At 44.3% G+C, this 24,269-nt stretch overlaps 1 protein-coding gene and 1 long non-coding RNA gene across 2 annotated transcripts in view; both read right to left on the bottom strand.

Annotated features, from left to right (window-relative positions):
* The window catches only part of LOC126548182 (neurotrophin 1-like), a 158,714-nt gene that overhangs the window by 18,090 nt on the left and 116,355 nt on the right, over window positions 1-24,269 (bottom strand). Inside the window, exon 3 of the mRNA XM_050196320.3 lies at window positions 1,441-1,662. Coding sequence (XP_050052277.1) covers window positions 1,441-1,662 — 222 coding nt within the window. The remainder of the gene's footprint in view (window positions 1-1,440; window positions 1,663-24,269) is intronic.
* Window positions 4,967-15,140, bottom strand: LOC129380918 (uncharacterized). The gene is made up of 3 exons (XR_008609120.2): window positions 13,257-15,140; window positions 11,978-12,114; window positions 4,967-6,916 (listed from the first exon to the last, which is right to left on the bottom strand). It is a non-coding gene; the product is annotated as an uncharacterized lncRNA (long non-coding RNA).

Here is a 24,269-nt window from a genome sequence, read left to right as displayed (position 1 = left end):
ACGAGCATCAGCAGGCACGCGCCAGTGCGAATTAAGACCGGCCGCGCATTCTTACGCGCGGCAGAAGAATGCACAAGGGCTCGTGCTTACCGTCTGCATTAGGCGCGCCTCAGAAAACCCCAGGTGGTCGAAATTAATTACTTTCCACCGTTCGAGAAAGAGCTTAAGGCCTGGAAAATATACCACCTTAACACGTTCTAAAAGAAACAAACTCTTGCTGCGATGCAGTTATTAATCTGAAGCTGCGTGTCGTTAAGCTCAAACAATAGATGGTACCTGGCTGTCGAAATCACGCACGCGACACAACGTTTGTGTTCTTTGTTTATTCTTGTCCCCGGATGCTTTCAAAACTGCTTTCGTAGCTTTTCGATCCGAGGCCCGGGCCGTCACTCTGTGTACTTCTTCTGGAAGAAAACTTCGGCATAAAATAAATAAATAAATAAATAAATAAATAAATAAATAAATAAATAAGGCTGTATATAAGCAGCCGATGAAACTCGAAGCCTGCTTCACCTGCGATAAATGCAAGCAATGCGGTCCGCGATTGCTTTAAGCTCATCACGGGAAATTATTTAATTTTCTTTTAATTTCTAAACTTTTGCAACTACACCATAGTTAAAAAAACTTAGGATAGCATTTGATACAAGCACACGCAGGGCGGGGAAAAAGCTCCTCACGTATATATATATATATATAGCGTAGGCGCACAAAGCGAGGCCGTACATCATGAGTCGTTAATCTTCGCACTTTGTCTGGAACTCGGGACAGAGCTGCAGCTCACCGGCCTAGAGGCTTGAGCCTGCAACAGGGCACACACCTAATGCCGTTCGACAACGGCCGTTAGCCGTCAGCGTTGCGCCGTATTTCAGCGTAGGTGGAACAAAAATTGAAAGTACACTCTGCAAGCGTGCGGGTGCCTTAGGGCGAACGCCCGCCTCTATCCTTACTCCGCTATCAATGTTCGATTAACGTCTCTGAGAGGGTCCGAGAGAAGATTACCGGGGGGAAACGTAACCCGCGCATTCTTCTCAAAAACTTAAGTGTACCGCCGTTGGGAGCGGGGGTGACTCTGATGGTCGTGAGTGTAGTACGGCAGAGATTTAGGGCCTATATCTGATCGCAGTACTTCATTAAACTTGACGGAAAAAAGAAATAAAAGAGAACCTTCGTGAGCGCCGCAAGCTGCGAGGCGCGAAATGTTACCAAAACTTGTAGGTACGCTAAAAAAGCAGGAAAAGTACCATATACATCCCCCTGATCATGCTTGCCTATAGGGCTGCGAGGGAGTTCGGTAATTTCGTGGCTTCCGTACTTGTAAACATTATGCACGTGGTCGTACATGCACAATCGCCAGGCTTTGCGAGCGGCACTATCACTTGGCGCAGTCTTCCACTTAGTTGTTTGTTTGGTGCCACCTTGGCTACGCGTATTGACACTCACGCGCAAAGTTCGATGGTGACGGCCTGGGCGTACTCGACGTCGTTGACCACGTACAGCCATTCGTGGTCGGCGCTGCGCGCGGTCTTGGGATAGATGGTCTTGCGCTTGGTCGGGCACACGCGCTGGTCAATGCTGTCCTCGTGGTTGAGCGGCTGCCGCGCCAGGATCTCCTTGTCGCTCAGATCCACATTCAGGCTCTGCAGCACGTTCCGTATGATCTCCCTGCAATGGAGGCACGCGCCAGAATGAGGAAGGGCCTTCGGCGTAGCAGAGTCGTCCGCCACACGGCTGCTCAGCGTTCGTGAGAAGGCAACGAGTCTGCACAAGCGACTCAACTTTCTTTCCTTCTAGAGGGGGGGCGAGGGGTGTTGCCGTATGTGGGAAGATTTCTTAGGCGGACAGTTCCGAGGATGTTTAAACAAAGCTACCTCTCCCTTCCTCCCTCCCCTTTACCTTCTTCACCTTCTTCATCGCGTCGCGCAAAAGACACGTTGTCCTGCAGCAGGATTATCAGAACTGACGTGTCAGCTAGCAACAGCACCCGTAACAGAACGTTAATTGATCGCAAAAGCACGGAGAGCTGTACTTAGCGAAATAACCTTGCTTTCTGTGTAGATGAATGTTCTCCGCCTCTCCAGCTGCGAAAATTGAAACAATCCAGTGCCAGTATTTACAAGAAAGTAGATATACGCTAGAACTTCTCGTACACTCTAAAAATTTTAACACCCTTAAGGGTGTAAATGACTTGTCCCATGGGTGACACCCTTTTTGGGTGTATTGCTACACCCCAAGCAAAGGGGTGCAAATTAACGCCCCACAAAAGAAGGGGTGTTAACATGACGTCACCTTGCATAGGGGTGTAAAACAAACAACACCCTTTCTATATGGGGTGTAACACAGACACCACCCTTTCAATATGGGTGTAGCATGGACAACACCCTTCCAAAAGGGCGTTATCCCTGCAAGTATTTTAGCGTTCACTACAGCCATGTAGTTAATGGGCAGACTAGCTGTTGTGAATGCTGCCTAGCCTTAGCTATGGTACTACCTTGTTCAGTATGAGCCCGAATCTGTGAGGCGTGGTCATATTGCGCTTCTGGTCCGTCATGTGGTAGCATAACGTGCGACCCTTTCAGGCAAAAAATTTAAGTTTCATGATCGCAGCAATGCACACATCCTATGCTTTTCGTAATCTTCCTCTGCAGTGATAGTGCACTGCCGGCAGGATGCAGAGCGCAATAACAACGCGCGCAGCACTAAGGACACAGAATCTCCCGCACCTTGGTGCACCAGTACTTATCACTCTGTGGAAACAGCCCACAGCCAAAAGCATGGTTGCATGCATTTCAGAAATTAAAAGCCTCCACTTTTCTTGGTCAAAAATTTTCGCAACACCAGCTCGACCACGAGGAAAAGACAGCACAGCTCGTTGTTGTAGCTCATTGAATGTAATAGAGCGCAAGCAATGCATGGATTGGCGACGGTAACAAGTGCAGTACTACAGAAGCATACGTTTGCCTGTGAAGCAGTTTTTTGCCGTTTTAAGCAGCACACATTTTATACCTGTATTCATCAAAGTTGTCATTTATTTCCACGGGATAGCTTCTACTAGTGCTTTCACATATATGTCTTAAAGGTAGCACTGAAAGCCAAAGAACAAAGTGCAACAAAGGGCTTCCACTTCGAATATTGTTTCAGCATTTGCGAACAAAACAGCATGTGTAGCTGTGCGTGCTGTTCAATATATAAGCATGCACTATTTCCTGAAATATATGTATGCTCCATTTACTGCCAGTGACCTGCTTATACCCAATAATTTAGTTTATTTTTCACCATGTGCTTGCATTGAGTATCCCACAGGCATTGTAAGTTAAGCTACCAGAATAACAATCAGCTAGTCTTAAGGTTACCTAAGTGAACAAAATCATTGTAAAATTTGTGACGAAATGTCAGAAGTATTTATTATTTCCTTAAAGAGAAATGGTTACATAATAATGTTTGCACATTTTAATAGTAAAAAAGGAAGATAAGGAGTAAAACCATACCAATACAAAGACATAAGCACCGAATAATGGCACAGGCTTGCTCAATTAAATTTTAAGCAGAACAGTTTTTTTTAAATAACCTCACTACGAACTATCACATGTTTTCATTCAAAAAGCACTGCATCTTATTATAAAGTACAAAAATAACCGGTCACATAAGTAAGAACAAGTCTGAGTGTGTCTATGTTAACAGAAGGATAGAAAGTTGGGCGAGTTGGTACAGTAACATGATCTTGGATTGTAGCGCGAAGTGACACGGACACAGACTAGAAGCAGACAGGACGAGCGCTAACTCTCAACTAAATTTTTATTGAAACGAAGAACATATATATATTTATATATATGTATAGGTGACTGCAAAAAACCGCAGCGTAAGAACATGACAAGGTATGAAGACATCAGTTAAACGTATCAGGAAGTAAGGAAGTAAAAAAGGAAACAACAAAAAGACTACTTCAGATTAACACACGTGTTGTGAAGATCCTGAAATTTGCATCCTAACAGAGACAAAGATGCATGGCTAACGCAAGTCTCTCCCAATCTTTTAATGTGGAATGCCTCTCTATTTGTTGTGAAAAACTTTGTTTCATATTGTGTGGACATGATTAGTGATGGCAAACTTAAGAGCTGAGTAAGCTAGTCATGTCCACAGAATATGAAACAGTTTTTCACAACAAATAGGCTCGAGAAGGCTAGTTATCCTGTGCATTTATTATCACTAACCTGCGAAAGGCTTTTAAAATGGGTAAAAGGCCAGGCTAAGAAACAAGAAAAACAGAAGAAGGTTTGCTGTGGTGCCCTATGTACATAGATTATCCCATGGTTTATGGAACGTGACCAATACATATGATGTGGATAAAGTTTTCTCGGCCCCGCAAGTTGTCTATCATGTGCCTATGATAAATAGGAAACTTGAACAGGGTGGCAAAACAGAAAAGATGATTGCGGCGTTAGACATGTGTCCCTTTTTGTGCCTTGTAACAGTGGTATAGTTTATCAGATTCCTCTCAAGTGTGGGAAGACTTACATTGTACAGAGCGGCAGGTGCATTAATATTAGACTAAAAGAAAACAAACATTCACTTTACAACCCTGATGCTTCACATCTAGCATCACATTGTTTCAATTGCGGTTGTAAACCTTTGTTTGAAGACACAAAAATTCTTTCGAGACACAAATGTCAAACTACACGGGAAATAATCAAGGCATTCCACATTAAAAGAATAGGAGAGACTCGCGTTCGCCATGCATCTTTGTCTGTTAGAATGCGAATTTCAGTATCTTCACAACACGTGTGTTAATCTGAAGTAGTGTCTTTTTGTTGTTTCCTTTTTTGACTTCCCTACTTCCTGATATGTTTAACTGATGTCTTCATACCTTGTCATGTTCTTATGCTGCGATTTTCTGCAATCAATGTATATATATATATATATATATATATATATATATATATATATATATATATATATGTTCTTTGTTTCAATAAAAATTTAGTTGAGAGCTAGCGCTCGTCCTGTCTGCTTGTAGCCTGTGTCCGTGTCACTTCACGCAACAATCCAAGAGCATGTGTGAACAAAACATGGCAAGTAATAACTAGTGAGCACTGCACAAAAGTTGAACATGAAAACTAGTAATAGTAATGACATATACTTGCATAGACAATATATAATAGTATAGAGAATATTTTGCAGCTGAACTGCAAAATATTGCAAATATCACAAAGACAGCATAAAAACTTGGCAGGACAGAGCACTCACTGTTAGTTATAGTTGCAATATGCACACCAAATCTAGACATAAACAATCAAAACTAAACTGCCGGAAATGGTCATCTCTCCATGAGACCACTGAGGAAGAAAAGGTATACTTTTTATAATTCCATCTCATAGATTACTGATCTAACTTGACACATGACCCCTTGTGTGTAACAAATGCCCTGTTCTCATTACATATGCATGATTACCAGCCTTGGTGAAAGCATGACTTGCACTAATGTTTTGAACACCGGTAAAAATGCTGCTTGTTCTCAACTTTCTGTTCCGACAGCACACTTGTGGGGAGTTGTGAACGTAGTTGCCTATAGGGCTCAAACACCATGTTTTGGCTGCACAGGTACTGTCTACCGAACACCTGGTTCAAGATAGCTTGCATCTCGGAATGTGCAGCCACACTGGTGGCACAGCATTATTTTTTCAACATGCCAGTTGATAAAGACTCAGCAGCTGCAATCACCTGCGACTGCTCGTAAAGGTGCCATAAGGTCAGGCAGCAAACACAGATACCACGTAGCAAAACTTTCAGAGTGCATTGTGTGAGTCGAGGTGTGTAATTTGTGCTTTAGTTTGGCAGCACTGCCACATTCACAACTATTCATTGCAGCTCCTAAATTTCAACATCAACAAAATTAGGACAGTTCCTTCAGTATGGTGGCAGATGCTCAGCTGCAGGCTTTCTAGAACCATGCATTATCTTCAGACAGTGTCAGTACAGCCCGTAGCACATCTTTCAAGCACTCCAGACAAGTACACCGATTACACTGTACACAGAGCATCTGGTGTCCATTTACCTATAGAGGCAAGGTAACCCCTAGAACACGTTTTGTGACAGGCATGCTGGGCACTTTGTACCCTGAAATGCAAGTGCCATTTGGTACTTCAGTGCCTTAGTGTCCTTTACATCTAAACGAATATTGAATACATAGTAGTAACATTAAGACGACAAACAAAAGCCATCAGCCATCAACTGTGTGGCAAATGTGGGTGCAAGCTATTCTCTTATCAAGTATACCTGTAGGCATTGTGACCAATGTGCTCCCAAGATGTATGAGGCATTATCATTGCAGAGTTGTAAGGACATGACAATCCTAGGATGATTATGTTCTTGAGGCTTTTTTCCCCACTTTCCATCTTTTGAAATGTGTATACTGTAGTCGTGAAAACAAAAATGCTACAACTGGCGTGTGATAAGTTTTGCGTCTTATTTCCTAGCAGCTCATTGAAACGAGCCACGATGACAAATTCAAATGCTGTTACCTCATCAGACACAAATTTCTTAAACACTAACAAAACCAGATAGGCATTAGAGTGAGCATCACATAAATACATTACAATGGTTTAAAGTTATTGCATCACTTTGTGCCAGGTAAAAATGTTCAAAACATCAAAAATGTTAAGATTCTACGGCCAACCGTGAAAACTAAATAAAAAAATCATTAAGCTTTCTTAAACGGGTACAGGAGCTTTACAACTGGCCGTCTTGGTGATGGACACGCAGATAGATGAGCCGCCATTCCACTGAGGCGAGAATGTCGAGGACTTCGCATGGAAGTCTGTGAGACACTGCAGAGTAGTTCTTGGTCCACATGAAGGAGGTTGCTTGCATACACGTCTGGGCCACCATACTGAATGCATGGTGTTACCGGAACATACTCCCCCTGCATTGTGGTAAGAAAGAGGTGAGGCATGCAGACAGGACACGAGAGTAGAGAAGCGAACACGAACGCGAAAAACATGAAAAATTTCATTAAATTGTTTTAATAGACAAAATTTTTATACTATGTGTCATTCATTATGAGGGTTCATAACCGCAACATATTTCATATATAAGCAGGTAGAATTATCAGCTTGGTCAGTTTGTACAAGCTCGTTTGAGGCAAGAAATCGAGTTTCACAAACACAACCTCAACATTCTTGATTGAACAAGGAACACCTCAGATGACACGCAGTCCTCCGAGTGGGAATTGCACAGTTCAAGAAAAACAAATTAAAACTCACACACCAATCCTGAAAAAGGAATAAGCACCTGCTACTGCAAAAAGCTAATTAATTGATAGGTTTTAGTAGCACAAGGTCATCTTTGGCCAAAGAGCACCAAGTCTATATTGCAAAAGATAAACTTAGCGCATCTTTACAAAGCAAATATATAAAGATGACTAATGCTTCTATGCGCTAAAGTTGCTTTGCTCTAGCGTGAAGTCATTTTAATGCATGCACACGTACATACACACGCTACACGCAAGTGTAACAGCTGCGGAATTAAAATTGGGCAGCAACGAAGTCGCAACCTTTAACCCTTGATCCCAAGCTCTACTAGTGACTGCAGGTAGTACCAATATCGCCAATGACGAGTCGCACTCTTTCTGCCCGATGTTATGCTGCTCTTATTGTCAAAGATGAGTTACAGTCGGCATTGAGGGAAAGCTGCCCTCAAGAGCAGCTCTTATTTTTGTGTTATTTCTAACCAGAGACCAATGAAGTAATATATTTTTAGAATGAGAATGACACCGAAAAATTGAGTACGTAAAAAATTTGGAAAATTTGGTACATTTTTCCGGAATTAACTTGGGGGTTAACGGTCAAAGCGGCAATCCAGAAACTAGAACAAGTTTTGACATGTTTGCTACCAGTGAATGAGTTTTGTCCAACAATGCAAAATGGATTTTAATAACTGAGGAAATAAATGGAAAAGTATCATGAAGTATATTTCGTGAATGTAATGCAGAATCACTCAACTTCTGTTACTATATAATCTCCACTTGATTAACCTGCACTTCCTGAACTAGTTCAGGAGGTGCTGCGTTACAATACTAATTCCACCAGTTCAACGTGGCAGCAACTGCACGTTGTGATTTGTTTTACTTAGTGCAGGCTTTGTACAGGGCGAGTTCACAGCATTCCCTGCACTTGGACGAAAGGTAGTGCATGTTTACATAGCAGTTGTGGTGCCGCTTCTGCAAGAGTGAGGTGCAGAAATCAGTTTCATACAATAATTACTAGAGGGAACTCTGACATTAGTGTCCACAGGAGATCAAACAAGAACGGCTGTACCAGCATGGAAATTATGGGAAGTACATGGATTTGCCTAAACTTCGTCTGTTTGGCTTCAAACGGCTTTGTGACTTTGTAAACTAGTCATTTTCAACAATATACTGTGTAATAAATAAATAAACATTAAAATCGTCCGACAACAGGATTCAAACACAGGAACTCTAGAACAGAAGTCTGATATTGAAACCATTAAGCCACGGAGGCATGTAACGACAAGCGAGTGCAACGCCCTGATGAATTTATCGGGGGTATACCAGTGCCTTGAGACGCTTGGCGCCTTTCGATTTGGCCACGTGGACAAACTCAATCGTTGCAATTAATAGCAATTGTGCGTGTTGGCGCCGTCTTCTGCACTTCGAAGAGTATAGACTGCGCTGAAATTTACAATAAGATTTATATAGCGTATAATATACGAAGCCACACGAACGTCTGAATTCACAAGCACTAATATCAGACAAATCCATGTGCTTCCCATCATTCCCTTGGTGGTACGACTGGAGCGCCAGAGTTCCCTCTAGTAATTACTGTAAGAAACTCTATGGCAGAAATAACCGAAGTGCCTGGCATTTTGTTCTGGAGTAATAAACAAAGTTTTGCTGTCCCATAAATCTTACTGGTCCTTAATTCCAAGTTTTAGTGCAGTCACATGTCTAGTAGGCAATTGTGGTATTTTGCATAAACATTGCAAAGCCAAATGTGATGAATGTTCACTCTGGTAAATTGTTTATGATCGAGTAGCGTAGACTACTGAAGCAATCTGGAAGGCAAGTGAAGTAATTTTCTTATTAGCAGCCTTTAAACAGCATTCGAGCATATGACACATGCACCTCAGATATGCAGATGATATTTCCTTGACTCAGCAAGAAGCGATGCTTCATGTTCCACGAGGCTACTTCAATCAAAGCAGTATTGGTGCTCTCTAAAAACAATACCAATGCAGATGATCCAAATATTTTTCAGGGGCAACAGTTATACCTGAAATCATGCTAGATTAGTTTATTTAAACACATGATCAGACCATGTTAGAAGTGCTTCTTAAAATCCTCCTATTAGACTAGACATATATCTGTACACAAAGGCTACTAATTAGGTCCCATGCTATATCATCATCTTAACAAAAACTTCACTTAGTAATACACATGCTGTGATAAGATTTGAGACCACATTGAGATGCTGAACAAAGTGAACTCATTATTTTTAAAATGAAGCTCCTGTTCTTCCAAACGAGAAGAAAGGATACTGAGGGTCAAAATTTTTCTGAATCACAGCTGGAAGATGCAGGGAAGGCACGTGGTAACTTATTTGTAATTTTCTATTTAAATGTAGAAATGATAAAGGGAAATGAAAATGGTAAAAAAACACAGACATGGGGGGAGAACGAACTTACAGCATTTGCATTAGGCATGCGATGCACTAACCACTGTGCCACCGAGGCAGCATTCAACCGTCTACAATGGCCCCTCAGATTGTCGACGCTCGAACACGGCCGTAGTACCACAGTGGTTATTATATCACATGCGTAATGTGAAGGTTATGGGTCCGTTCCTCACCCACAGGTGGATATCTTTTAATCCACTTTCATTTACCTAGAATTTATCATTTCTATACTTCATATAAAAAACTTAAAACATGTTCCTGTATGCTTTCCTTGGCCTCATTATCTGCTGGCTTCTTCCAGTTCTGTTACTTCCAACACTTATTACATATTCTAATCTGGTAAGTAAACAGCTTTTGCATGATGCTGGAATGCAATATAAAACATTATTGCAAGGCCGTGTTATGTAGAATGCCTTACATTGCCCAGGCAAGGTGTATTAATGTCAATAAAAAAAAATGTATTCCCACTCTAGGCAGAAATGCTGTGTACTGCTGTGTGCAACAGGGTTTAACGAAAACAACTTGTTCAGAAATAAAGCCACCAAACAACGAGGAAATATGAAAACTAGATGAAAATTTGTGCAGTTGCATGTTAAAAATTTAGCACAGCAACAGATGAAGACATAATGAAGGAGGCGCGAGGATGGTTTATTTTGGACACACGAGGCAATATACTTGAAAGTAGCATATGAGCTTACACATGGAGAAATACTTTTTAAGGAACAGCTAAACTATGAACAGCCAAAAACACACTGATACAAGGTGTCAAGCATGTAAATCTTATCATGCCCTTAAGTCAAACAAACATGGCCGTTTCGCATAATTCGCTGCACATGGCTGGCTCACACAACTTAGCCACTGCTATATATGCCTTGTAATTACCAGGTGGTCTGTCTGACATGTGCAAGCTTTAAATATGTACAAGTGCCACGTAGCTGGACAGCACCAAGGTAATGTCGTTTGCCATTGTTTTGAGGAAGTGAAACCAATTCTTGCATTTTTCCTAATTAGGTAATTAGTTATTAACGATTATTTAACAGCTCAAATATTATATTCAAAGCAAAAGTGTCAGTGCGAAAATTGTAGAGCATCCTGAAAAATTCCCAATCCAGCTTTCTACTGCTCAATAGGTGCAACAAGTTTTTTTTTTTCAAGCTTGAAAGAAGCCAGTGAATACATGCAAGAAGTGCCGTGCAACTAACCACTCGAGCACCTGAACACCATTTGGCTCCTCCTTTCATGCTGGAAAAAAATTTTGAAAAGAATATTTTAGAAATTGATTAATTATTATTGACTATGTTTTAGGCAAAATGCATGAAATAGTGTGACTGCCACCTCCATTTTCGGCGACATGAATTGACACCATTTTCATGTCCAAATCCAGCTATACATGGTGCGTGTTTTGAGCTGGTTCTGTAATTTAGGCTGGTTTTGACTAATTGAAGCTTCGCACCCTAATAACGGAGTCAGCTTAAAAAGAAATTGGTACATAAATGGTCGCTGTCAGTACTCCATACTCCTTTAACTTAGTGCAAAGTGCTTGTGAGCCAAGAAGTTGGTAGTTCTAAGCAGTATTTCTCATTTTGACCTGGTGTTATAGCCCACTTACTATGATGCCATGCTGCTCAGTCATGCTGGTCCTAGCTTGTATGTAGGCCATGGCAGCTGCCCTCCAATGGGGGTAAAATGCAATAACGCTTTTGCACTTAGAATCAGGTGTACATTAAAGAAGGCCAGGTTCCGAAAACTTCAGGTTGTGACTTTGGAATCTGAAAGCCCATAATTTAATTTTAATATCTAAACGTGCTTTATTAGGAGCAGGGGCATCACTTTGAGCTTTTACTGCACTGCCATGGCACCAAGAAGCTCCGAGTAAGTAAAAACAATTTCTTAGACAATGTACATATCTTGCAAACATTTACAAACACTTGTCTGCATGCACCTCTGTTGCTGTTATATTTAGATCCGTATGCCAAGGCGGGTTATGATGTTAGAACATGTTTCAACCTTGTTTTTTTTTACTGCTTTAATGTTATTGGTTATTTTGCATCTCACTGTGTGTCGAACGCACATTTCAGTGCATCAATTTCTTCAGAAAGTGCACTCCTCTTTATTTATTTGTGCATGCAAAAAGGGTTCAGAAGAACTGCTTTCTGAAGATCTGTATAACAAGCAAAAAACAATTCTATGTAGGCTGCACAAAGAGAAAGGATGGGTTTGTAAATATGTTATTTAGTTCTTAAAGAAAGAGGCAGCTGTCAGTATTGTTCCAAAGTAAAAATTGCCCCTACCTGGCTCTGTTTCATTTTCCGATGTTGATGGTCCATTCGGGGGCACTCAAATGATAGGCTGCACTTTGGCCATGTCGGGTGTGCTGTCACCAGGCCCAAGGTCGATCGACATCCTCACCAAAAGTCGACTCCAAACGCTATAAAAGAAACATCTCATCATTTTGCGATCAGTTTTGTCATCTTGCGTGTTTCACACACCGCCGTAAGTGAAATATTTCGTCACTTGGATCCTGAAAAAAATTCAAGCATTTTCTGGCAGCCAAGCTGAATACACATAAATGGAGAACATTAAAGAGCAAATGCAGCTGTCACATTAGATTGATCAAGTACTGCAGAAATGGAAATAAATCAGTGATACTGTGTCTGTTGGCTTTGAATGCAAGAAACCTAAAAACAGGAACTTGCAGCCACGCCACTTTGAATTTCCCGCGTTTGCTACACCTCCCAACAAGTTTGGCATCGTCCTGTACTCGGGGATAGTAATCGCTTAAAATCAAGATGAACGAGCGTCGGCATAAATTAACAGGATACTTAACCGGGCAATATTGGCGCATAAAACAACTCACGTAGCGAAACTACTGTCAATTGCCCGATGACGCATCTGCAGGCGGTGCGGTTTGGGCGAACAATTCAAAAAGGAATGAGAGTTTCACTCGTTTAACGCCTACTAAGCTACGACAGAATTTGAGTTTCTTACTAAACTATACTGGATACTTACGCTCCGAATAAAACGCTCGAAATTTTGTTACGTCACATTGCATACGTATGAAAGTGAGGAAATTGCTTTTATTGTATTCTGCCCAGACGGCATGCAGCAGCTACCACTCTCATGCAACAAAAGCATGAAAGTGGTACTCGCGGCACGGAAATCAAACATATACAGCGCCAACGTTACGCCCCTTAGAGCTGGAACTAAGCACGATCAAGCCAGTTAGTTTTCTAGCTTTCATAACGCCATGAACACGACCAAACATCGAGCGAAACTGTCTGCTCTAGAAAATTATTACCGCTTCCATTTATATACCTATCGCTGCCACAAGCAAAAGTCAAAGGGCTAGCTGTCCACAAGCCGCAGATTAGACTGACAGCAACATATTACGGTAACGTAAAACAATTTCCACGCTGACTTAGCAGCCGCGGTGTGCTCCAAGTGCCACAGTTCTCGTTTGCCGCTCGAAATTAAATTCACACCATGATGACGGGCACTGCATCTTTCGCAAGAACTATTGCACGCTTTGCTCCGGAGCTCAATAGGAGGGCGAAACGCATTTGCACGTACCTGAAATCCGCATGCCGGAAACCCGTCGACGCTTCCGAGAACGGGGCACACAGCCATGCACCCGTACGGCGGCTTGACTTGGACGTGAGGCACTTCTATCAAATATTTCACATGCGACATGTTTCACACCGATTACGCGAACACGAGAAAATGCCGCAGGTCGCAATGCGACGCCGTGCACCCGTGCATCTACCGATGAGCTGCGTGCGCGGACTTGCAGAAAAACAAAACTATGACAAAACGGCCGGCGCGAAAGGATGGCGGCTCTCGTTGCGGAGACGAAGTGGAAAATGAAACGCGAATGAATGTTGCCAACTGTTGGTTCCGCGTTATGCTGGCGGTGGTGGCTTTAGTGGCGTGTGTTGCGGCTGTCTAATTTTTTATTTCTTTTCCCCAAACAGTATAGCTACGATCAGTTCTTTGTGTGAATTTTTAACCGTCTCGTTTGGCATTATCTTTTTGTCTTTTTATGCTATTAAGCGGCCAATTGTGGCCTCCCAGGTTCGCGCGCGCCAGCTTCGCTCGCAAATCTCGGAGGCCATAAGACTACGCGTGAGGAAATGCTGTTCTCGTCGTTGTTAACGTTTCATCATCGTTTCTTCAACTGAGATAGAGGGGTAGTAGTGTCCCTTTTCCCGAGGTTGGGAGGGGGCGATCAAGACGGCATCGCTCAGTGGGGGGCGGGGGAGTAGGTTGGTGTTGGTTGTTATCGCGAAATTCGCGAACCCTGCGATTTTTTTTTATAACGTAAGCATTTCTATACTTACCCAACAAGAAAAACCATCCGTCCGTCAGTCCGTACCGCGTGATATCTTTCAAAATAGAACCCGCAGCAGCGAGTGAATTCACCTTCGTGCTAGCTCTCGCTTTAACGCGACCGAAGCGGCGAGAACACTGCGCTCACGAAGCTTTCAGCTCATGCCGCACTATGCGCTTTCCGCAGATCACTTGCAAGATAGGTGTACGCGCGTCTGCTTTCAAAGCGAAGTAAACGGTGAGAACACAGCGCGTGAAGTTTTCAGCAGTGGGCACACTCTGTCCGCAATGCAGTTCGCTTTCAAGATACGGTTCGCGCGGCCGTGCCACAAGCAGCCGCCGCCGGAGAACGGTTGATAATGGTTCGACGCGGATGAGAAGTGCTAAAGAGCGATAACGGCTCAAAACGAACGTAACGTCACCAGCGCACCTGGCCCCGCCACCTGCAGTACTTTGCTTGCGCCATTCACTCGGCGCCGCCGACCACAGCAGCTCGTGTCGCCGCAGCGCTGTCGCTTATACTCGTCGGATCAAGTCTCATAACATTGATAACGACATGGACTGCGTGTAGATGAGGAAGAGTCACAATGCTTAGGCATACTTAGACAAATCCGAGAGGAGTTCCTGTGTGATTTTTTTAACCTGAAATGTGCAGTCAGCGGTGACCCAGAGTTGACAATGCATGTAAGAGGGGTGCCAAGCTTTTTTTTTTTCATGAGAGTCTTGCCCAGCTCCCAAAGATCTGCTCAAGCTAAGACTTGCTGATGGCTGTATGTTTTTTTTTATTGTCGCATGGGGGCCCTCGAACCGCCACGAATCCTACAGTGTAATGACATTAGAGCAGTATTCACGTCCAAAGGGAAATGCAGCCGGTAATTGGGCTGCCTAAGGTTTGCGGCCCGGTGGCAGCTGCCCACCCCTCCCCCGTTTACGTTGACAAGTTAGGGGGAGGGGTGTGGAGCAATCTTACACCCCCCTCCCCACAGTGGTGTAGCCAGAACATTTTTTCGTGTGAGGGGGGGTGGGGTCCCAATTGACCGTGGAGGGGGAAGGAGCGGGGCCATTGCCATAGTAGCAAAAAATTTACTGTTAGTGAGCGTTACAAGTGCCCGGCGTGCCCCACTTGGCTACGCCGCCACTAGCCCCCCCCCCCCCCCCCCCCCCCACCCCGCAACCGACATAAATCGAGCTATCAAAACGTGCATGACACGCATGCATGTCATAACATGAATGACATGCCGCGAAGCTAGCATGGATGTCGTCACATCATCATCATCAGCTTATTTTGACGTCCATCGCAGGACGAAAGCTTCTCCAGCGATCTCCAATACCCCTGTCTTGTGCTAACTGGTTCCATGTGTCTTCAAGTTTCCCAATTCCATCACGTCCACATTATTCTCTGCCGTCCTCGACTGTGCTTCCCTTCCCTTAGCACCCATTCTGCAACTCCAATAGACCAGCAGTTCTCTCCCTTACGCATTGCAATGTCTGCCCAGCACGACTTCTTCCTCTTAATCTCAACCAGAATATCAGCTATTCCCGTTCGCTCTCTAATCCACATCGCTGTCCTCCAGTGTATTATCGTCATGCCTAATAATTTTCATTCCATCACTCGTTGCGCGGTCGTCAATGTCTTCCCAAGCTTCTTTGGTAACTTCCAAGTTTCGGCCCCATACGTTAGTAACGGTAGAAAGCAATGATTAGCAGTAAGCTCCCTGGTCATGATTTAGTAATTCCTGCCGTAAGCTCTCCAGCTAACTTTTTATTTTTGTTAATTTCCTTGATCAGAGGCCCCTGCGAGTAATTAACCTCAATAAACGTATTTCTGCGCAGGTTCTAGAGGCTGACTGCCGACCATGACATTCGTTCTCTCGCCAGGCTGCGGAACTTTACTTTTCTCTTCTGTATACTAACTCTCAATCAGACTCTTACACTTTCTTCGCCAAGGTCCTCAAACGTTTGTTGCAAATAGTCTGCAGCTTTGCTGAGTATGCCAATGTCATCTACAAACCGTAAGTTGGTGAGCTATTTACCATTAGCCCTCACTCCTAACAATTCCCAGTCTAACTGGTTGCACACCTTTAAGTATTCCGTGATAGCATTGTAAATATTTTGCCATTGATCATATGAAGCCTTGTGCAGATATCTGGCTATGCAAAGTCTGCGCGTTAGTGGCATCCGTTCGATATCAACATTCGTGGGAAACTTCATTTTTGACCGCTGTTCGGAGCCAGTGCGCTGCTGCCTAGATGTGCCGATCTAATCATTCCAGCTACCTGATTCAAGCGCAGGTAGCGCGCGTTTCATGTAAAGCCAATATCAACGCCTTAGCTGGCAATGTTAATTTATCGTATACTGTAAGCTTGTTCACTTACTCCCTTATAATTAGGGTGTAAATTAGAAAGACTGGGGTGTTCCAAGGGTGTTTTGTTATAGAACACCCTTTTCCATTAAAAAAGGGTGTTTCAGGGGTGTTTACAAGGGTGAAATGATGAATACACCCGCATTACACCCATAAGGGTGTGAAAATTTTTAGAGTGATAAAAGCGGATGCCAGGCAATCGTGGTGCGCGGACGCGGCCGGCCAATGGGAAACAGCACTTACAAGCTAAAAAGCTTTGTGAATTCGGCTCCCGAAGTGCAAGAACTTAACGTACGTAAATAACGTTTTTTTCTGAAGTGTTCATGCGCTCTTATTTAGGCGAGGTAAAACAGGGGGCAAAGACAAACGTTTGAACCGATTCCTTCATGACTACAGCGGCATAGCTATAGTGACTCTAGTCATAAAGTGCACATATGCGACTTAGCATATCGTTGCTACTATGGCACAAGAAAAAGCGCAGAAAAGTTCGCCGTTAGTAGGGAGTCGTCGGGGCGCACGAGGATTGGCGATGGCCGCCGTGACCACGCGCCTGCAGGGAGAATGAATGAGCGAAAGAAATGACTGCCCAGACGGTTAGTCGTCAGCAGCTAGCAATTGCCGCTGAAGCTAAACCTTCAAGCAGCCAAAGCGAGAAAATTCAGTAGTCGTGGTTCACAGTTTACAGTTGAAAACTCATACCTCCTTCTTCTGTCCAGATAGCCATCTTCGTGGTACACTAGTCGTCCGGTCACGGTTAACACGAAAGCTAGACATATGGACCCGACGATGGGTACCAAAGACGCCAGAGTAGAGAGCTCTCTACCTCTTCTCCCGGCCACAAGAAATTTATTTTACAAACTCTGCCTTCAGCGAAGGCATCTCTACCACCATAACCATAGTCCCTGAAGGATACGCAAAATCTAACACCATTGATACGTATACCATCCGCTACAGCCGCAAGGACGCAAACCATAGCAGAACCCATAATGCTACAGCAGCACAAGCACCGCCGACTCCATTACGATTCGCACCGATAGCCAAGGCGCCATCAGAGACTCCCAGAACGCAATACCGGCATAAATCAAGCATGATCTTACATGCTACAGGCAGCCCATCCCCGTGTTCACGTCTCTTTTGAGTAGCCTCTCCGTGGACACCGATATCTTGTAATAGGAAATTAAAAGCACCCACACCATGGCTCACGAAAATACGCACCTCAGCGACGCTGAAACCAAGTGGGTAATTGCAAGGCTCGACGAAAACACCTAAAGGAGCAGGCTGCTTCCCCTGCTGAATTCTCTCACTTCCCACCGACACCACACGCCGCAAGGGCACAACTTTCGTCGCGAACAAATACAATGCATTACACCGCGGTACTAGCAGGGCACCTCCTAGCCTCGTCCTTGCGTCTCACAACCTTGACACTTCTTCGCACCACAAACACCTACCACGCACATACCACGTTCCCTTTATCCACGGGGGATCTCGATTACCAGACCTTCAGGCCGTCTTCGCGGCGCGTCGCGACACACGTCGACTATGAGTGGGACCGGCTAGCCGCCATACTTACGGCGTGACCCAGCAACGAGGCCGTCAAATTAGCCTCTAAATTTTCACATTCCGTGCGTGGGTTGTGGTAATAAAATGTTTCGCTTACTCGCACGCGCACAAGGCGCGCGCGGTCCCCTGCCATCCGACACATAGTGCGCGACCTCGGCTCTGCTTTCAATCGCCGCTGGTGCAACTCGACTACCTGAAAGCGGTGTCGTCGGCTCCGAATGTCCGCAGCACGCGGGCGATCAATAATCGTTGTTGGAGCCTCACCGGCATCAAGGTGGTCCTCGATATCCGTGTCCCGAACGAACTTTAACGACGTAGTAAATGTTATGGTTACAGCGCGATTACATGCAAAGGCGTATACTTGAAAGGCACACTCTTCTAATATCACCAGACACGTTAGCTTCCTTCAGCACGCCCCCTGTACGGTAATTATGCTGCGGGCATGAAACCTGATTCACAATGTGCACGTGATACAAGGTATATATCACGCAAGAATGAAGCGAAGAATTACGCTTTGAACGGCGGCCGAGGCATTGGACATAATCTTTCCACAACAATGAGCTCAAAAATCAAACAGAGCGTGTCGATCTGGCACAAGGGCTCCGACTTGGATGTCCGCGCAGTTTCTTGCAGCCATGGTTACGAATTCTCACGTAATCATGGCTTACATATTGCTTCCATCCACTTCTTTTAAACATAGACATGATATATTCTTGTAATCGCCTGTCTCAGTCCTCGTTACACCTTTACTATGTTTGTTCCAGCAATGCTGCTTCGCATTGCTTTATTATTATTATTATTATTATTATTATTATTATTATTATTATGTCGGTACAACGCATTGTATATAGTGGTCGCGTTTTCCTCCGTCCCCGTTGTACGTACACAAACATGCCGCTGTTCTTTCCATGCGAATCATTCTTTGCCTCTTACCAGGCACTTTACGGTGGGCAGATAAGTAGGTAAGTAGGTAACTAGGTTTCCTCTCATCGTTCGGTGCTTCTTCAATTAAAAAAAATTGCGTTCTTGTGGTGGGATTGAACCAGCGTCCCCCAGAGCAGCAACCCGACGTTCCAGCAATTAGGTGACAGACGCATGCATGGTACCCGAGAATAACAACCTTACCACTTTTTTTTTTCGTGTGCAAGCTAGCGCTTTGATATCGTCAACGCGTGCGTCACGTCGTATCACAACAATGTGCTTACCACGCGAGATCGCGCGCCATTTGCCCCCCATAGTTTTCTTGTGAGCGCTTTGAGACGTTGTGACATTATACCGCATGAAGAACCGACTTAACGAAACAGCTTGTGGCGTTTCTTCACCCAAGTACAACAATTCAGTCGTCATGCAATCGCCGTGCAGCTACCTTGCCGTTGTCGTCACACACGATCGCTCACCTTGCAAAGCTTGTTGCGCCTTCTGGTAACACTCTGCGGAACCCCAAATGACGTTAGATGGCAGTTATCAGCAAAATTCCTTGCATAACTCAGATTCCCACAGAGCGTCGGGTCTGTAAGTTCGTTTTAAAGAATGAATTCTTTTCTCCGCGCGATGCAATCGCACACATAGAACGCTCGGCGAACTGACGACCTCTTCACGCTTTCCTACATGCTTGAGGGTTTGCTAGGCTCAGCGTTATATGGTACCTCACGTTGCGAAAGAACAGAAAACGCTTTATAGCTGCAACCACTAATTGGTAGGTGGAAACAAGTTGCTGAAGAGAAAATATCAGGTCTAATACCACGCTGTCTCCTCGAGTTCCGGCTGTATAGAAGCCGCGTAATGATCGCACGCGTTCTCTCGGCTGAACGCGTATGCGCAATGTTCGAGGTGGGTTGCAAAATATAGTATGCTGTACACTCTCGTACTCCGCAACACTAAAGCAGTGGTAAAGCGTTAGCTTCACACCAAACTCACCAAGGACTAAAGTCTCACCTACTACCAGTGCGCGTTAAGCAACCGCATCACACTTCGTTTTTTTTTTCATCTCTCGGGTCAAGATTAGCACCACAGTTCTAAACCTATTACATTTACTTTCACGCTTAGCTTCTTCGCATCATAGATTTATTACGTATGCTTTCGCGTTGCTTCGATTTTTATTTTTGTATGCGTTTCATACAACACCATCACAAGCCTTCAATAAAAAGCAGAGAAAAGAGACAGTGTTTGAATGTCGTTCACACCAATGTCGATCACGTTGACGCGGTCTCAACGTAATGCATTTCCACTGTCCCTTGTTTTTCATCCACAGTTAACAAAACGGATCACCCAGTGCATGTCGCGTGGATGGCTTATAGAAGGGAGAAGGAGGAGGAGGGGAAGGGGGAGAGTTGATTGCGTATACGGAGTCCAACGCACGTACGATACGCGTTGCTGCACGTGAACGATGTCAGGGCAAGTTTTTAAATTTTAAGTGTTCAAATTACCAACACTAGAGCAAAGCGCAAAAGAAAGCTTATGACTGAGAACTACAGAACTTGAAATGAACCAACGCAGAACGAGGACTCGCATTCCTAATTTCTGTAAATAGTTCCTTCCATCACAGGATGTCGTAAACGTAGCACTATAAGGGAGTGTGAGCAATTATAGTACATGTAATTAGTGATGAGACGTCGGCCGATGCGACGTTTCTATTTCAGAGCAGCTGCGCCGAAGAACAAGGCAAGAAAAAGGATGATGATGGGCACATGCAGATTAGACAATTAAGTGCACATATACATCACATAGAATATATATATATATATATATATATTGCAGCATACTTCGCCACCAGTGGGAGCTGCAACACCCTCGTTTTCCGCTCCCACCATCGAGGAGGAGGAGGAGGAAGAAAAACGTTTATTGAGCTCTAGAAAATTTTATGAATTTCGCGGAGTCAGATGGTGTCGCCCATCTTCTTGGCAATGGCCGTCTGCCCCTAGTCCAGGGCTCCGCTGGATGCCGCTGCCAGCTGGGCCCGTCGGATCAGCCCTAGTTGGACGTCCTGACGGTCGCTGGAGAGCATTCCTTCCCATTTCTCCGCACTCGGGTTTGGTATTATTGGTGCCGCATTTGTTTTCTGGCATGGTGTGTTATACAGGCACTGCCTTCCTTTGGACCACCGATCATGCGCTAGTATGCGAAGCTTTGCTGCTACGTCAGTTCTTGATAAGGGGATGGGTTCCTTCACGGCATCTTCGTGAGCCCTCTTAGTAGCTTCATTGGCGTTTAGGTTGCCCATGACGCCGCAGTGGCCTGGGAGCTACTGAAAAGTGATTTCATATCCTTTCTCTGCTAGCTGGTGATATAACTGCCTTATCTCTAGCACAACTTGATCTTGTGGTCAACGACGTAGAGCGGATAGCAAACAATGCAGGGCTGCCTTCGAGTCGGTGAATATGCTCCATCTTCGAGGTAGGTCTTCATGGATCATGCGAAGTGCGCTGCGAAGTGCAGCAAGCTCCGCAGCAGTCGACGTTGTCCGGTGAGATGTTTTAAACTGAATGGTCACTGCTTTTCTGGAAAGATCACAGCTCCTGTAGATCCATCCACAGTTGTCGAGCCATCAGTGTATATCTGGAGATGGTCCTTGTATGTATCGTGCAGCACGATCCATGTGGAACACGCCAGCTTTCCGACATACTCGACTGCACCGTCTGGACCCATCCTTCCAACTATTCATTCCATCTGGACTATCCCGAATCGAGACAACTGTTCTCTGTCGACTATGGCTAGGAGTGTCTTTTACGAATACATTTGCTTGTCGCATCGGAATGACTGACAGAGCTACCTGTGATAGTAGCGGCAGCCAGGAAACAATCAAATATATCCTCTGTCATTGTCCTCGCTATACAGCTTCCACAGACGTCTCGATGACCGGCAGCTTTCTGAGAAGACGACCTTGGAGTGCCAGGGCTACTGTGAAGGCACTACTGAGGTTTCTCCGGTCAAGTGACCTGCTTGCAGACCTTTGAATATAAGGGCGTGAGTTACAGGCAGATTTACACCCTTATTCCCTTTTAACGGCGTACATTTTTTTAGAGTGTAGAAGTGCTCGCTTTCTGCTAATTGTACCGGTTGCAAGGCATGCAGGTTTGTTGGAAGAGCGCACCCAGAGAGACGTAACTACCTTACATATGGAGTTTCTCGTTGCGAAACTTAGTGCCCACATTTTCATCCTACGGCGATCCTCGAAACTGAAGTCTTGAATACGCTCGAAGGAGGTGCATGCGGGCGGGCCAATACGGTTCAAGAGGATTTAATTTCTCAGCACAGAAGTTACTGCCCGCAGAGTGCTTTTGCCCTCTTACAGATTCGCAGAGATGCGTGCCTTGTTTGTAAGAAAGAGCATAAATAAAATGAAGCAGAATCTTCATGGAAATTTAATTACGCAGTTGAGTAACCGCGAGAATCTTGCGACACGCTGAACAGGTAATCAAGGATTCGGTGCCAACGAACTGCCCATTTCGTGGTCTGCGATAATTTATTTAGACGTGCAGACGAGCGACCTCGTGAGGGCACCTGTGTTCTATCAACCCCTCTCCTACATTTCCCCAAAAGGAAAGACGGAGAAAAATGATGGATAATAGCGCAGGAACACCATGCACGCCACGAAATTGCACTGAACAAAAACAAACGTGCTTTGCTGAAGGATAAATAGCCAACCACAGACAATCAAATGTGAAACCAGAACAGCGCTTGGTCGTGGGTCACTAAGGATGAAAAACATGCACATGACACTAAAAAGCTACACACTGCACTTGCGCATTATACCGTTGTTTAGCATAAGTTCACTGCCATGTATCTAGCCGCTCAAAAATATTTGTCTCCCATGAAACGTTAACAGCTTTTGAGTTATGTCTGTGCTCCACATGTGATGTATACGAAAGTGCAGAGAATGCAACATATAGGAAGGCTCCTCTAAATATATTTTAAAGAATTATGATGTTTTCCTCTGTGTCGTTAGTGACGATCTGCTAGGGCTTCACTACTGGGGCGTTCAGCAAGTGTCGTTCACAACCATTCTTTGTGATTAATTCTTTTAATTTGGATAGGTTGCCACGCGACGTACGAGGGTATCGAAATGAAGGAGTGTTTTATCTTACGTAGAAACTGTAGCAGCAACCTGGCATATATTTCTCCTAAAGAAGTCAAGACATTATTGCTAATAGCAACAGTGGTGGCATAAGAGGGAAATAATACTAAAGAGGGTAGTAAAGTTAGACGAAAATAATAATATTAAGTTAAGCGGTACTAGCAAATTACGCTTCTGCAGTACCAAACTGGCCACTTGATCTTATCGCCGCAGGAGGCTTAGTGTGTTAGAAAAAGGCGCAGAAACAATAGACGAGTGGTGACGCTGACCTCAATTTTCTGCACAAGCTCACCATGAGTGACATCATAGACCTCGAAAGTGTCTATTCAGGTCCAGTTAGTTGTTTATCGGTGAAGAATGGCTACGTTGTAGTCTAAAGGATTCACAGAGCTTGCCGAAAAGGCCCAACTACGAACAAAAAATACTCTGAAAATGGTGACGTCACACAGACGTACCGTACGCCCCTAAGGTTTCAGTGCGATATTCAAAAACGGAAAGTTTGGCCCTTATTAGCATAAACTGGCTTACTGAGTTTCATGTTTCAGCACGTTATTTGCCAGGTGTGCACCAAAAGCCTGTCGTACACTGGCTGTGCCCCGAGGACCAAGTGCGTTATCAAGTAATGAGGCTTTGGGTACGCTTTCCTGCATAAATACCACGTTTCAGCTTGTCTAAAAGATTTGGTGAGCGGAACAGACCACACCGAACGAATGTAGACCAGGAATCCAATACTTGCTGCGAAGGTTGCGTGCCGGCGACTGTATGCACACACAACCACATGAAGCTACCACACAATGAAGCCAAGGAAAGTACAAGGAAAACTAGTTCTTTTTTTAAAATGTAATCCTAATTATGGATGACGATTAAATTTAGGATTCACTCCATATACTTCGCCTAGGATTCAATTGATGTTTCCTATCCGTCGCCACTGTCGTACGTGGCACTGCCACTTACGACCATGGTTAACACTGCCATAATTTAGGACCATAAATTAACACTGCCAGGACTAGGATATAAGTACATGTTCACAAATAATCAGAGAAAATGGATGGAGGGAATGCCGTCGCCATAGCTTCATTGGTGGAGAGCACCTCATGCTGAAGTAGTGGGACCCAACGGTGGCAAGTTATCTTACCTACCTCCTTTATTTTCCTTTTGATTTATTACATGAATAACAACTTCATGGCACATATAATCCTCATCAAACACTAAATCTAAAATTCAAATAGAAACATCTTAATTTCTCTTGTGCTTTCCCTCG

The sequence above is a fragment of the Dermacentor andersoni genome, chromosome 1 (assembly GCF_023375885.2).
Source record: "Dermacentor andersoni chromosome 1, qqDerAnde1_hic_scaffold, whole genome shotgun sequence".
Classification (NCBI taxonomy): Eukaryota; Metazoa; Arthropoda; class Arachnida; order Ixodida; family Ixodidae; genus Dermacentor; species Dermacentor andersoni.
Note: the sequence above shows the minus strand (reverse complement) of the source record. Positions and strands in the feature narration are given on the sequence as shown.